Genomic DNA, 15,903 nt, shown 5'->3' with positions numbered 1-15,903 from the left:
AAGACAATACATACGGGCGGTGTTAAAATATAAGAGGCATATTTTCTTATACATTACAAGTGTAAAAATATAAGTAAAATTGTAGTTTAATAATGTAGAATGTAGTTTTATAATATAAATCTATTTTTTAAAGTAAAAAGCCAAATATTTGTCGTATATTCAGTCACCGATATTTCCTTATATTTATATTTTGTAAGTGTAAAAAATTATTGGGTCGAGTTTACCACCGATGACCTTTTTTATTATCTTAAATATTAGGACCGTGTTTACAAAAAAAGGATAACCACGGGCCCAGTTTACATTTGCCCTTCCATTGGATTGGACACTGAATAAATAAATTGGACAAGCTTTGCTTTTTTGGGAGGGGGTATTAATGTTAAATGTATTGTATATTTTATATATTATTGTAAGGTAATCTTATTATGACAAAATATATATATTATTATTATAAAATACATTTTTTCATTATTAAATAATTCTTTCATTTTTAAATTTGCAGAAATTGTCGCCATAAATTATAAATAAAACAACTCTAATAATGTAACATTATTAATGTTGTAAGTAAGCTACCGATAACACCTATTGAAAAATATAATAATAAGACATTAGTATAAAAACACACGTTACTATAGGAGGGAAATTTTGAGCCGAAGGTTTTCCAATGTAATCAAGCAATTAATAGTATGTATATATATATAATATACTCGAAGGCCAGTATCATACGTAATACGTAAATAATATGGCCATAAACATATAACACACGTCCCCACGAAAATCGGAAATCAACCGAAAGGATATCGATCGTTAGAATACTAAACGGTATCATGGATACTTGAAACAATAATTTCACCTAGCACAGTCATCACGACCTAACCACCACTCTTTATGATCCGATCATATTTATAAGGGAGACCAATGCAAAAGCTCGGCAGACGGTTAGGGACACGACACGTGTACCTGCACTTCTAAGCTCAGAATCTGATTGTATCACCATTTAATATTTATTGCTCTGTATTATATTTTTAAAAGTACTAAAAATAAAGAAATCATTATAATTGTTTTTTTATAATAATTTTGCGTTGATATTCCTCTTCAACACATTTACACATTTATTGGGTCATAACAAAAACTATAATTCTATTTACTTATTACGAAATAATAACAATTGTAGATTCTGTTAAAATCTAATATACTTTAATTTTGGAGAGTGTAAAGTTGAAACTATAAATTTTTATTTGTGGTTGTATTCCACGTCCAAACATAATAATGAAGGCTATAATATTAGTTTTAATTAATTTTATCGTATATTTAATTCCTAATCCACAAATAAATATTAATGATAGATAAGCAATATTACGATTTTTTGTATAAGTATCTGAAGTTAAAATAACTGTTATTGAGTCAATACTAACTAACTGTATAGATTTTAATCTATTTCGTTCACGTTATTGTTACCTACCTTTGTCATTTAACTTAAAGAGGTTTATAGACAGTATAGTATTTAGGTAAACATAAAATGATGAAGTAAAGTAGGTATATTACGGTTAAATCTATAAGCTATATTTTGTGCTTATTCAACTACACAATAATAATTAATAACTATATGAAAATACATATAATATAGTGACTTATAGCTACTAGCTAGTACCTGTGAGCTGTGAGTCTATGACTACAAATTACAATATCTAAACATTCTAAACACAATTGTATAACCGTGCTCTAGCTAACTGGGTTTAACAATAAACATTATTTTGACAGAGATTCTGGACTTGGCATTTAACTATAATTCTACAGTTGTATTGTATTAATAAACAATACATTATTATATAATAATTAATTAATATGCTTTCGGACGAGACCGTTGAGTTCTTCCCATTATATCTCGACGCATGGATTCGAAAAATAGAAACTTCTTCTCTTCGTTGTCTTTAATTTTCGTTTCGTTGCATTTCTGAACATATTATAAGACATTGTATAATATTATTAGGTATCAGGTATTGTAAAAGTAGTTAGAACATTAATTAGTAAATTTTTTATTTATTTGATTTTAGAATAATAATACCCTACCATATTTTCATAGAATATCCCGTAATATAAACCACTATTATTCTTAGATTCTTTTAGTGTTTCGGTATTAAAATATGCAGGTTCTGTGTTTCTAAATTTGAAATTGATTTTTTTCTGCAAAGTATCTTTTACTCGAAATTTATTGTTAATTTCAGAACTATGGTTATTTGTATGATTATGCATTTTTTGACAAGTCTCATTTTTATAAATTTGATTTCTTTCTGCTGGCTCAATTGCAGTCATTGGAAACGTTGTAGTATTGGCATTCAATCGAACTACGTTGTTACCAGTGTCATTGTGTAAAATATTTTCTAAATACCCAAATATCCGATCGACAATACTAGAAAAAAATGTTTTAATAAGAACTAATAATTGAATTACATCATCTATCATTATTAATTTTTTGAACAACTGCATTAAAGTATATATAAATAAGTTAAAAACAAATCATTAAAAATTATATAATTTGCATTAAATTGTACACAGCTATACAGTTTTGAAATAAATAGGTAGTTATTACATTTTTCATTATTTATTGAAAATTTAACGACGCATTTTGTTTCATAAATTATAATTATTGTTACTTAGCAACAATTTTATAGTAATATAGATAGGTACACCTAAAGGCTAAAATGTAATAAAAAAAAAATGATGTAAGGAAAATTCCAAATTTTTAGTTTTACGATAATAGGAATATTGAATTCAACTTATACCTACATTATGTCATAGATATAAAGTGAAAGTTATTTTAGTTAAATTTTAAACATCTTTTTCTATAATGTTGCCATACTCATAATTATTTAATATTCTAAGATTTTATAATACATTAATACCTATATAATCTAAATAAAAATCATAGAAAAAACAGGGGCCCATCTTCAAAATACCATATTGTATTATTGATATTAACGATAATATATTATCGTTGTATGACGATATAATTAATTAATTATTGTAAAAATATATCCATTAAGTTAACGAATTCGTTTTATTCACTAAGTTATCATTATAAAAAGTAAATATATGCATTCTAGTATCAGCAGTATCTAGTTAATCTAGTTCTTTGATATTCCCATTTCTCTCTGTTTTTGTTCGGAATAATTTTCGTAGACTGAACTGACTGACGGGATTTTCAGTATTTTTCCTAAACTGTAGGTTTGTAGTTAGTTATAAAGGACTTTTCAGTGAGCGGTCTTGGTTACTTTTTATTCTGGAAATGATTAAGCTTTATTCGTCGTAAAAATTTAAAACTTGCTTAAATTAGGTGAAAAACCTTAGTTGGAGCTGTTGTTGTTTAAATTGTCTTTTTTTTGTCACGTGTTAGCTCTGGAAGTCTGGAACCAACGGAACGACAATTATCCTATCGTCAATTGAATTTTTTATGAATAAGAATACTAGATTACTAGGTACAGAAAACGGTTTTATACATACATAGAGTATAGACCAACAAGTCACAAGACAACAAACTGAACAAACCCAACTCTTGTTCCCGGAAAATCGAGTGAAGAATTACACCCACGGCGCCAATACCTGGCTATACCTTGTTTTATAGAGACTTTTTGAAAAATAAGTGACCATTCATTTAACCATTATGGTATATAATAGATTTAATCTTTTCTGTTGTACGAAGTACGAGTATTTCACCGTGTTACTTATATACATAGGCGTGCGCAGACTTTTTGCGCAGGGGATGCCAATATATTTAAAAATAACTCAATTTTTATTATCTCCCTTCAAAAACACACAAATCAGAATTTTTTTTTATTGTATTACATTTACATAACTACAAAGTTCTCAAAATAATAGTATAATAGTAAAATAATAATATTAAATATATATTATAGTATATTATATATATATTATAGTCAATATAAGTAAAAATATAATTTAAACTTTGCATTTCATAACTAATTTAATTAATACTTTATTATAATTCTAATCTTCGGTCAAAAGGATGCAAATGTTTAAATTCATCAATTACTTCGTCATAATTTATTTCTGATGCTAGTTCTTGTTCTACAAATATCAACATCATTGCATCTAATCTTTCTTGCGACATGCGGCTTCTTAATTTTGTTTTTACCAAACTTAATTTGGAAAAAGCTCTTTCGCAAGAGCAACTTGTCACAGGAATGGTAGTAAAAAGTTTCAACGCTTTATTTACATTAACAAAATTTTTACTAATTGATAATTTTTCTAACCACTGATGAATTGTTTTGTTTGATGGTCCTGCTACAAAATCGGGCAAAGAACGTAGAAGTCTTAATTCACCTTCTAATTCGTCACTATTAAGTACAAACTTCCGTGAAATTAATTCAATGTCAAATTCTTCAGTTTTTAGTTCTACTAAACGACCAATTGCACCAATTAAATTTAATGTTTCCTGATTAAATCGATTTTCAAGACCGTTAAACAAATCATCTAATACAGTGAAGTAAACATGACATTTCATCTCACTTTTTTTATCCAAGATGGTATGTTGTGTTTTCATATCATCAATTTTTGTAGCAATCTTCCTATTTTTCACAGGTGGTATCTCAATATTAAATCCATTACAAACAGTAAGAACTTTTTCATAAAGTTTAGAATAGTTATCTTCGTCGTTTCTTAACTCACTAATAGATTTTTTCAATGCATTTACAATAGATACTGCATCTAATAAATTCAAGTTGGGTGCTTGTAATTGAGCACTGACAATTTGGATTTGTATTAATATAGGTTTTAACATATATAATGCAAAAATAAAGTTGAAATTTTTCATTTGACAGATAAGACCATTTGCTTTAGCCCTCACCTCTGAATATTTAGTGTTTTCAGAAATTTCTTCAAGACACTGAATAACAGAAGAAAAGTTTTTTTCTACAGCTGTAACAGCTTCCGCACGACATGCCCATCTAGTTGTTGAAAGTGTTTTGAGAGTTTTCAATCTGGAATTTGTTTCATTAACAATTTTTTCAAAAACAGCATGCCTCACTGGACTCCCTTCAATGAAACTGTAAATTAGCTGGACACATCCAAAAAAATCAAAAACAACCCGGTTTTTATTCCCTAAGCTATCAACCAATACCAGATTTAGGCAATGGCCATAGCAGTGAACATACATTGCAGATGGATTGATTTCTTTGACTTTAGACTGTACACTATTAAATTTTCCACTCATAGCTGAAGCTCCATCAAAACATACAGCTATAACCGATGTCCAATTGATATTTAACTGCGCAATTTTGTTTGTTAAGCTATTAAATATTGTATTAGCATCTACTGCAGTCAAACGTTGAATACCAATAAATTGCTCAACGGGCTTACATAAATCTTCATCAAAGTAGCGTACAGCCACAGCCATCTGTTCATGGTGTCCCACGTCACTAGTTTCGTCGGCCATTATCGTGACGAGGCGATTGTTTATTTTTTTTTCAATACTTCGTTTCATTACATTGTTGATAGAAGTCAATAAATCATTTTGTATATGGTTGCTCAAGTACTTAGCATTTTGCGGCCCTTTTTCCAAATGTTTTTGCAAAGTTAAATCATATTTTTTTAAAATGTCCACAATATCTAAAAATAAACCCTTACACACATCTGAACTTTTTTCTAAGTGCCCTCTAAATGGTTTGCCACTTTTAGCTAAACACAAAGTAATATCTATCAATCGATGCATGATGTTACGATTGTGCAAACGCTGCTTTTCTCTTTCACTAATAGATACTAATCTAGATTCATCCAAGGTAACATCAATTGGTTTACAATTTGAAAAGTTATGATACGCTGTCATGCTAAAATTATGGGAGATTGAATTTTGGTGTTTTTTAAATTTTGTAGTAGAAGTACTCCAATTTTTAAAACCTTTTTGTGAAAAAGCAAAGTCTACTTGTCCGGCATTTAACCCTGGAGCTGTATTAAACATCCGACATACGAAACAAAATGCTCTGTCAAGTTTCACACTATATTCTAACCAGCTAAAATCATCATACCAGGAACTTTGGAAACTCCGTGCTCTATTTCCAAACTGTGTCCTGGGATACATTTTTAATTTTGGTTGGAATGCCCCTTTAAGTATTCGCTCTTTTCGTTCTAACTGAAGAGATGGTATTGGGTTTACAGGATCATCAGGGTCACATAGTGAATCTAATTAGATTAGAAGAAAATACATTGTAAATGTGAATTCAAAGATTAAAATACTCACAATATGTATTTATTAGTTATTACTGTTAGTACACATAGCGTTATAATAATTATTATTATTATACAATGTTTAGACATAAATGTTAGAATTAATTATTAATGCAAATAAATATTTATGTAACAATCTAACAGTGAACACTTAATATACAATTAATACACTCAATGCTAATTATAATTACCTACTAATTAATATTATTACAATTCATACAACAGTTATTAACTAAATATTTATAATATGAACATATTTATAAAATATATTTCATTTATACAATCACATTATGACACTGAAATATTCAACACAAATATCCAACACAGATCACAGGCAATATTGTTTGATGTTGTATTAATACTAAAATACCTAGTGGTACTGGTACATTAACAGTATTTGACCAATTATCATGATCCGTTTTGGGTTGCTCAACAATAACTTTATTATTCTGTGCAAATGGTACCGGATCATCTGGATCAATGTTGACTAAATTAATTTAAATTATAGATATTAGTTCATAGTTTACAAGCTTAAACTAAAACAAAGAAACAGCTCACACAATATAAAATATCAACTTACCAGAATACAGTTTTAATGATTTTGGTTTGAAAAAATCATGCATAGTTTTCATTTTTTTGTTTTGGTTTCTATTCATATTCGTATTCTAATATTATAATTTACAACGCAATTAAGTATAAATAATTAATATTATTGAAATTTGAAATATTTAAAACTGTAAAAGAAAAATAACACCGAATGGCCGAATGATGGCGAATATAAAACAATTAAACAACTCTATTCATCTAGAGTCTAGACAGTAGTCAGTAGTTTATATTTTGTATCCGTGGTTCAAACAAAACGGTTGTGATAACAATTATGATAATTGATAATATTGATAGTTTTCGCTCGAACGATGTAGTTATCAGACTGCTTTATGGTTATTGGTTAGCTTACTTCATGGTTACGACGGTTACGTGACTGGCGTCGCGGTGATATCGTTAGATTATCCCAACTTCTATTATCAATGGAAATGTACTTGATAAAAAAAAAAAGTAAAATACGTAGCCTGAACTGTCAAAAATTACTAAACTGATTTCTGTTTATAAAAACGTTTATGAACTCCTAACTAAAAAATAAAAAATAAAAGCTAACTCCGCAAACCCGCAGGGGATGCCATGGCATACCCGGCATCCCCCCTGCGCACGCCTATGCTTATATATATAGTAGTATTTGATCTAAGCCTTGAGCTGGAAATCATGGTCTTAGAATAAAATAAGATATCTTCTAAGGCCGTGTATGTATGTAGCTTATTGTTCAACGATTGGTATATTGCAGTGAAGCCGCCAAGCATACACGTCCGTGCCCTGTCAGACGTGCGTACTCTTTCTTAGCTGTAGTCCACCGTCCAAAAACGTGCACCTACGACTACTGACGACTGACGACGTCTCAGTCCAACTACTCCAACTGTGAAATTTTCCGGGCGTTCATGATTACGATTTGCAAAATTGCAACGCCAGCAGCAACACGGTGAACTCGGTTAGCACTACGGTTATGAAGAACCATGGTTATTGTTTAACAAATAGTTATAAACGTATAGTTTGGAACCCCTGCATTTTCTTATCAAATATTGCTTGCGGTACGTATTCTATCGGTCTCATACTAACTCCTGCGACACCTCTAATAATAATAATAATAATAAATCGTAGCGTAAATTTTTAGTCTACTCGGACCGTAACTTCGAATTTTAAAGAAAATGTCCGTTACCGTCTTGCGCGGGGATATCGATAAATTATAATATTGTTCGATGTCATAAGTGTACCACGTCAAGATGTACTCAACATTCCTGTCGATAAAGTTATAATAATATTATTAGTATTACTGTTATTATTAAGTCGTGATTGCTGGTGGTAAAACGCCGGGCCGAGTTTTTTAACAAGCCGTCGTAAACGTAAGTAACTTGTTTTTTGTATTAGTTTAGGGACAGGTGCTTGATGTTGGTCCGAACGAAGTGTAGTATTCGATCAACGATCATTTTCAAATGTAAAATTGTTTTTTGTTTACAGCCTTGTGTTTAGATGTCATAATCAATATTTTCGAGATTAAATAGTCAGTATTGGCAGTTTAATGTTTTGGTTTAAATACTGTTCTAGTTTCATTTATATACGGTTTTAAAGACAATTCAAATAGAGAGGAACTTGAAATACCAATTATTTTAATATTATTTTTATTATTTGCTGGGTTACATTTTTTTGATTTTCGAGTAGGTACTTTGACTGTATCAAACATAAAAATACTTAATGAATACATGGTTATATGTAGTTTTTAATACCCAATTAATTTATAATCAAATTGTTTATATTTTTATTTTTATTTCAATTAAATGTATTGAATTGGTCAAATCAAAGTAGTAATTAATCAAGTATTATAAATTTTACATTTGTGACAATTGTCAACTATTCTATATACCGTGATATGAATACTTCATACTTGTATAATAGATAGGCATCTGTATTAACAATTGTTTACAAAAAAATAATCACTTATAAGTTATAGTACCTAAAAATAAAATTATACCCTAGGTACTCTGTTTTTTCTGTTTTAAATCCAAAATTTAAATAAAATAGATATTAACCTTTTATTTCTTATAGATTCCAATTATAATGAGTTCCACTGTGTTATACAAGCCATTGCTATTTGGCATGTCCAACGAAAAACAAGAATCTTTTTTAAAGATGACTATCTTAACTACTGCAGCAGTACTATGTGAGTGTAATATTAAATTATTTTATTTTACTTTTTAATAATTTAATACAATAAAAATGTTTTCAGCTTTTGCAACGAGACTTTTTTCTGTACTTCGATTTGAAAGTGTTATTCATGAATTTGATCCATACTTCAACTATCGTACAACACAATATCTTGCGGAAGAAGGATTTTATAAATTTCATAATTGGTTTGATGATCGAGCATGGTATCCACTTGGTAGAATAATTGGAGGTAATTCTTAAAGAATAATATATTATTATATATAAAAAAAATTAAAACATTACTAATGACAAACAATTGCAATTATTTATGTTATTTTTAGGTACAATTTACCCTGGTTTAATGATAACATCGACCGTCATTTACAATACTCTTCATTTTATCAATTTAACTTTAGAAATTCGAAACATATGTGTTTTTTTAGCACCTTTGTTTTCTAGTTTTACTACTATAATTACATTCCTTTTGACCAAAGAATTAAAAGATACCCGTGCTGGACTTATTGCAGCTGCCATGATAGCAATTGTTCCAGGCTACATATCTCGTTCGGTTGCTGGATCTTATGATAATGAAGGTAAATTATTAATATTTTATATTACAGTTAAAATTTTATATTAAAATAATAAAGGTTATAACATGATAAATATATTTGTTTTCAGCCATTGCTATTTTTTGTATGCTTTTAACCTATTATGCATGGATAAAATCTGTGAAAACGGGTAGTATACTATGGTCTGCATTTACTGCACTTGCATATTTTTACATGGTAAGATAAACATTTGAATTCTAAATAGTAATTGAAATTTATAAACTATATATGTTATAATAAATAATAATTATTAAGTACACAAATTTATCTCATATAGTTAATTTTAAGTTTTAATCATCCTGTGCTAGGAGCTTAAAAATGTCTTATTACTATTTTTAATTATATTATTTTAATAAAATTGGATTTTATATTTTAGGTATCATCTTGGGGTGGATATGTGTTCTTAATAAATTTAATACCAATGCATGTATTTGTTTTGATGGTTACTGGACGATTTTCACATAGAATCTATGTAGCATACAGCACTGTATACTGTATTGGTACCATATTGTCAATGCAAATATCATTTGTTGGATTCCAACCAGTCCAAACTTCTGAGCATATGATGGTATGATTAATATTTATCAAAACTTTAAAAAAAAAGTGTATTACAATTTTTTTTTATTTATGAAGGCTTTAGGTGTATTTGGTTTATGTCAAATACTTGGTGGGATAAATTACATGCGAACAAAGATTGTTGGAGATGATTTTCAAACATTGCTCCAGTTTATTATATATTTAATTGGAGGTGTTGTCATTGCTTTTGGCACATTACTTACAATAACTGGTAAAAAGAATAAATATAATTTAAAACATTTTTGTTAAATTTCTTAACATTATAAATTTTAAAGGAAAAATTGCTCCATGGACTGGCCGTTTCTATACATTATTGGATCCATCTTATGCTAAAAATCACATACCGATCATTGCATCTGTTTCTGAACATCAACCTACATCTTGGTCTTCATTTTATTTTGATTTACACATACAGGTGTTCCTGTTTCCTGTTGGATTATATTTTTGTTTTTCAAAGCTTACAGATGCTAATATTTTTGTGATACTTTATGGAGTTACTAGCATTTACTTTGCTGTTAGTATATTTAAATTTATTTTGGTTTTAGATTTGAGTTTAAAACATTTTGAAATTATTTTAGGGTGTAATGGTACGTTTAATGTTAGTCCTTGCGCCAGTAATGTGTATTTTATCTGGTATTGGCGCTTCATCTATGTTATCAACTTACATGTCACAATATCTTGAGAGTTCATCCAAAGTACCTGAAAAAAAATTAAAGAAAAATGAAAGTAGCAAATCAATGAAAAGTGAAGTAAGTTGATTATTAAAATATTAAATTATTGTAAGTACCTATTAAATAATTCATTTTTATTTTTAACATTTAGATTGCTACTGCATTTGTAACGATGCTTACATTTATGCTGATTTCTTATGTATTCCATTGTACATGGGTTACTTCCGAAGCATATAGTTCACCAAGTATTGTGTTGTCAGCTCGCTCACATGATGGTTCTCAAGTTATTTTTGATGATTTCAGAGAAGCATATTACTGGCTGCGGATGAATACAGCTGAAGTAATTAAAATATATGTTAATGGTTTTACATTTTCTAAATTATTTATTCTTTACTTTAAGGATGCTCGAGTAATGTCATGGTGGGATTATGGTTATCAAATTACAGCGATGGCTAATAGAACTATATTAGTGGATAATAACACGTGGAATAATACTCATATTTCTAGAGTTGGACAAGCTATGTCATCTGGCGAAGATGAAGCTTATGAGATAATGAGGGAACTAGATGTTGATTATGTGCTAGTAATTTTTGGTGGTGTTGTTGGTTATTCATCAGATGGTAACTAATAATATTATATTTGTAATTTTATTTTTGAACTTAAATTTATATATATTTTTTTTTTCATAGATATAAATAAATTTTTATGGATGGTGCGTATTGGTGGTTCGACTGAAAAAGGTAGACATATTAAAGAATCTGATTATTACTCACCAAGTGGAGAATTTCGTGTGGATAAAGAAGGTTCAAAGAAATTGAAAAACTCATTGATGTATAAAATGTGTTACTATAGATTTGGTCAAGTTTTTTCTGAAGGAGGTAATTAAATGTTTTCAATAATTTATTATAATATAAGTATTAAAAATATATATTTTTTAAGGAGTTTATGTTAATACCAATCAGAGCTGTGCCGTTAAGATTTGGTGCCTAGGGTCAAATTAAAAATATTCACCCCCTATTTTTTTTATCATTATGCATTTCAATTATTTTTGGTGCCCCCTTTAAACCATGCACCTGAGGCACATGCCCCCTAGGCCCTCCCCATGGCACGGCTCTGATACCAATAGGCAATAACCAAAGAAAATAAACTTTTTATAAAGTTAATTTTTTAATTTTGTTAATTAGTTGAGATCTCTCCCATGAGGATTTACCCATTGCAATATCTCCTGAATTAATGGAGATATCATAAAGCTCTTTTCTTTTTTTTTTATATAAGATAGGAGTATTTCATATTTTAATTTAGTTTAATGTTTTAGTAAAAAAAGTAAAAAAAAATAATTTTTTATTTAATTATTTTTAAAACAAGTTGACTGCAGTGAATACTGTAGTTGGTACTCACATGATTTGTCTTGTACGCCACAGTATTTTTATAGAGCTATCCTAGAATGTTTTGAGTACTAATACTGGTACTCACACACTGTTTGATTTTTGTTAACCGTTTGACCATAATAATTATTAATTTTTTTGTGATTACGTCACTATGTACCATTATTGGCACTCAATAATCCAAAAACATGTGTCAAAACTAGTGATTACCAAATTTGGTACTCATTATGTATGAGGACAGATCTATAAAAATACCGTGGCTGTCAATTTGTTAAACAATTTGAAAATAGACTTTTTTGTTGAAACATTTTGAAGTTTCAACATTTTATTTTAAAAATTTTTCTCTAGTTTCGAGAAAAATTGTGAATTACTTAATACCATATAAGTATTAATGTTATTAAAAGTGGCCCGCAGGCCCGTGTCCATATTATAATACAAAAATATTCTTAAAATTAAAAAAATATATGTTGAAAGTCATAATGCTAATAAAAATAAAAATTATTTTTTAACTTTTTATCAAAACATTATATTAAAATATGAAACACCTTTAGTCCTTGTCCCTTTAAGTCTTATAAAAAAATAGCTTTATGATATCTCGATTAAGTCAGGAGATATTGCAATGGGTATTTACAGGGCTATACTCACAGGACTGTATTTCATACTACATAGAATATTAGAAGGATAATATTATGCAAGAGTTAATTTAAATTAAAAATAACAGTAATTCCTACTTATTCTTAAAATAGAGTACAAATTCAAATTTTGATATCCAAATTTAAATAAATTAACTTTTTATTACAGACTTTTGTCAGTGTAGTTCTTTATAAAGACAATACATTATAAATATATACTCTCCTCTCTGAACTACATTATAATTTATATTTTATAATATTTATTATTATTATAGGAAAGCCTGCTGGTTATGATCGTGTTCGTAATGCAGAGATTGGGGTAAAAAATGTAACATTACATGTAGTTGACGAAGCATATACAACTGAACATTGGCTTGTTCGTATATACAGGGTAAAGGACTACGATAATCGGGGAGGTAAAATGAAGCCAAACAAAGTATCAAATTACTATGAACAATGATAAAATTTATACGAAACAATTATACGAACAAAACACTTAATTTTAATTTATAAACCTTGTGTTCTTTTTACAATTTTTTAAGATTATGTTGGTTATACAATATTTTGTTTATTCATCAATTTTTTTTTTTTTTTAATGTGTATTTCAATTGCTCAATTTATGTGCTTGAAATTTACAAAATACATTAAAACATATATTGGAATGTGCAATTCTTTTTTCTAAAGTAATAGATGGTATTTTTTTCTATTCCAATTATACTATTATTATTATTATTTATTCATTATTATAACTACAATATAATAAAACATACATTTCATTTGATATGAAATATTTTATTTTTTTTGGTAAATTTTCAACGATATATTATTTTAAGGTAATATAAATAAAGAGTTTGATATTATGATTTTATTTTGGTAAAAATGCTGAGTTTCGGACAAAGACATATACTTATGGCAATATTTATGCAATATTTTTCTTAAATAATTCCATTAATATTGAATAAATATGTTTCACTTAAACAAAATTGTGTTGTTATTATAGAACCATTTAATTATAAAATCTTTTTTTTTATTTACTAAATAACGTAGTTGATGTTGGATAAAAGAGAAATTTAAACAATTAATAAACTACATATTATTGATAGTACAATATACATAATTTAAAAATATGTTGATTAAAGAGTATTCGAGAAGTATAAATACAACAGATAACATTCTCTAAAAGATACAGATGGCCGACAAAAATAACTTGACAAAGTCAAGAGGACTTGGACAAAACCAAAAATGAGGGTTAGGCGTTAAAAAAAATGTGAAAGCTTTAGGGTTGGATAGGGAAGTATGAGCATTTGATAAAGATGGCTGGATGTATGAAAAGGTGATCCTAGAATGGCTTGAAAAAGGAAAGATATCTTTAAATATTCTATGACCACGTTCTAAAAACATTTTAGTACATATTACCAATCAGACATTCTGATCAAAGTATTCAGAAACCAAAACCCACATTAGCTGTCTTGAAGTTAGAAGTAAAAAGATTGGTATCATCATATCCGTTATGTACAGCTTAATTGCTTAACAGTTCTCCAAGATCTAACACTGAAATTTCAAAATTTCCCATCATATGTCAAATACACCTGAGCTTTTCCTGCAGTTTTACCAGATCTTTCATGACGAGTCCTTACATATTATATGAGGTCTACATAAGGATTTTTTGCCTCTCATCTGTACCACCAGTTGTTGAATAGAATTCAATAATTTGTACATTCACTCTTCGTACATTAGCTAATCATTGAAGTATTTTACTTCTAGTATCTATATAACACTGAGAGGAATGGCTTTCTATAAAATTCACTACAACTCAATATTATATCTTTTTTTATATCGTTACGTTTCTCGACTCAGTTATACAAGGGACCATACATTTTTCAATCAAATACGATTATACTCTGGCTGTTTCCCTTGGGAGTTATTCAAGCTTTACAGTCATAATACGTAAAATACGTGCGATTTGTAAACATGATTTTTTTTATTGGTGTGATAATAACTTCGCTTTAAACAAATTAAGTAAGCTATAGTAACGCAAGTCAATGTATTACTTTATTTTGTTGTGCATCGTGATTCGTGACCGTTGATCGATATAATTTGTATTATTTGGTCGAGCGTCAATCAAAACGTTTGGACGTGAAAAACATTGTATCATTAAAGGATATATAGGATGATAATACATTGGTAATATTAAGTAAATAAATAATTATAATTAAATATTAATTGAAATCCAGAATGATTTCGTTGCATCCGATAATTATTATGGCTGCTAGTTAGGTTAATATCAATAAAACCAGTTTTTAAATAACAATTTATTAAACCGGATAAATGAATACACGACATATGTGTGCCTAAATTGCCTATTCATAACGCCGCATTGCCGTTATTGAATTGTTGAAATATCTATATTAAAATAATGATGTTTTAAACATTTTATTAAAACGAAATTTTTTATTTAATTAAGAAAATAATATGTTTAAGTTTATGATTACACTAATAAAAATTGAGCATTTATGGTCCTAAAATTTAAACTATATTGGGTATAACACAAAAAACTTAAAAATGTTGTATGCTTTTAAATATATAAAAATCAAATTTCTTTAATTGCTTTCGAAATAATTTATACTACCTCGTTCCGTTATGTCCTAAAATAGAATTTATAACAAAACAACGTTTTTATTACGAAAATACGAATATTCAATATCCAACAAGAATAACAGTTTAATAATATTTATAGTAGGTATATTTTCAGATATTATATTTATAATAATATTTAGGTTATTGAGTGATATTAAATTTCACTTATATCTGCAGCGATAAATAGGGTAGACTTGTAGAAAATTAATAAGAAACCACAAATATTCCATCAGCGAGAATATATATGGGTTTTGATTGTGATTACGTTATCAATGGCGGCAAATCATTATTATTTTCTAAATGATACGCAAAACGACGCAACGTTGCGTATGGAAAATATACTACAACCCCCTTGTACTTAGCGTCCCCCGCTTACCATTTCGTCCTGCATGGTTAGGTATCATTAGGG

General features: G+C 28.2%; 4 protein-coding genes across 4 annotated transcripts; 1 reads left to right on the top strand and 3 right to left on the bottom strand.

The window, feature by feature from the left end:
- Positions 1 to 1,510: 1,510 nt before the first annotated feature.
- Positions 1,511 to 2,472, bottom strand: LOC132930996 (uncharacterized). The gene is made up of 2 exons (XM_060997158.1): positions 2,068 to 2,472; positions 1,511 to 1,951 (listed from the first exon to the last, which is right to left on the bottom strand). The coding sequence occupies exons 1-2, from the start codon at positions 2,458 to 2,460 to the stop codon at positions 1,838 to 1,840; spliced, it is 507 nt and encodes a 168-aa protein (XP_060853141.1). The 5' UTR covers positions 2,461 to 2,472; the 3' UTR covers positions 1,511 to 1,837.
- A 1,260-nt stretch (positions 2,473 to 3,732) lies between these two features.
- Positions 3,733 to 4,519, bottom strand: LOC132929452 (uncharacterized). The gene has a single exon (XM_060994810.1). It carries the CDS (start codon positions 4,517 to 4,519, stop codon positions 3,995 to 3,997), a length of 525 nt encoding a protein of 174 aa, XP_060850793.1. The 3' UTR covers positions 3,733 to 3,994.
- A 43-nt stretch (positions 4,520 to 4,562) lies between these two features.
- LOC132928772 (zinc finger MYM-type protein 1-like) lies at positions 4,563 to 6,286 on the bottom strand. The gene is made up of 3 exons (XM_060993637.1): positions 6,274 to 6,286; positions 4,628 to 6,192; positions 4,563 to 4,583 (listed from the first exon to the last, which is right to left on the bottom strand). Exons 1-3 carry the CDS (start codon positions 6,284 to 6,286, stop codon positions 4,563 to 4,565), a joined length of 1,599 nt encoding a protein of 532 aa, XP_060849620.1.
- A 1,598-nt stretch (positions 6,287 to 7,884) lies between these two features.
- On the top strand, positions 7,885 to 13,519 carry LOC132929451 (dolichyl-diphosphooligosaccharide--protein glycosyltransferase subunit STT3A). Its single transcript, XM_060994809.1, has 13 exons — positions 7,885 to 8,186; positions 8,887 to 9,001; positions 9,068 to 9,235; positions 9,327 to 9,578; positions 9,664 to 9,770; positions 9,970 to 10,161; positions 10,227 to 10,380; positions 10,445 to 10,683; positions 10,748 to 10,918; positions 10,992 to 11,180; positions 11,241 to 11,460; positions 11,530 to 11,718; positions 13,133 to 13,519. The coding sequence occupies exons 2-13, from the start codon at positions 8,899 to 8,901 to the stop codon at positions 13,315 to 13,317; spliced, it is 2,169 nt and encodes a 722-aa protein (XP_060850792.1). The 5' UTR covers positions 7,885 to 8,186; positions 8,887 to 8,898; the 3' UTR covers positions 13,318 to 13,519.
- The last annotated feature ends 2,384 nt before the right edge of the window (positions 13,520 to 15,903 follow it).

Source organism: Rhopalosiphum padi, chromosome 4 (assembly GCF_020882245.1).
Source record: "Rhopalosiphum padi isolate XX-2018 chromosome 4, ASM2088224v1, whole genome shotgun sequence".
NCBI lineage: Eukaryota > Metazoa > Arthropoda > Insecta > Hemiptera > Aphididae > Rhopalosiphum > Rhopalosiphum padi.
This window is presented reverse-complemented; position numbering and strand designations above follow the sequence as displayed.

Excerpts from the sequence above, each read along its gene's own strand:
- LOC132930996 (XM_060997158.1), bottom strand. The coding sequence starts at position 2,460 with ATGATAGATGATGTAATTCAATTATTAGTTCTTATTAAAACATTTTTT. Across the intron at positions 1,952-2,067 it reads GGATATTCTATGAAAATATG|AAATGCAACGAAACGAAAAT; the intron begins GTAGGGTATTAT and ends TAATATGTTCAG.
- LOC132929452 (XM_060994810.1), bottom strand. The coding sequence starts at position 4,519 with ATGAAATGTCATGTTTACTTCACTGTATTAGATGATTTGTTTAACGGT.
- LOC132928772 (XM_060993637.1), bottom strand. Across the intron at positions 4,584-4,627 it reads TTTATGAAAAAGTTCTTACT|GAAGATTGCTACAAAAATTG; the intron begins GTTTGTAATGGA and ends TGTGAAAAATAG.
- LOC132929451 (XM_060994809.1), top strand. The coding sequence starts at position 8,899 with ATGAGTTCCACTGTGTTATACAAGCCATTGCTATTTGGCATGTCCAAC. Across the intron at positions 9,771-9,969 it reads CACTTGCATATTTTTACATG|GTATCATCTTGGGGTGGATA; the intron begins GTAAGATAAACA and ends TTTATATTTTAG. Across the intron at positions 11,719-13,132 it reads TCAAGTTTTTTCTGAAGGAG|GAAAGCCTGCTGGTTATGAT; the intron begins GTAATTAAATGT and ends TTATTATTATAG.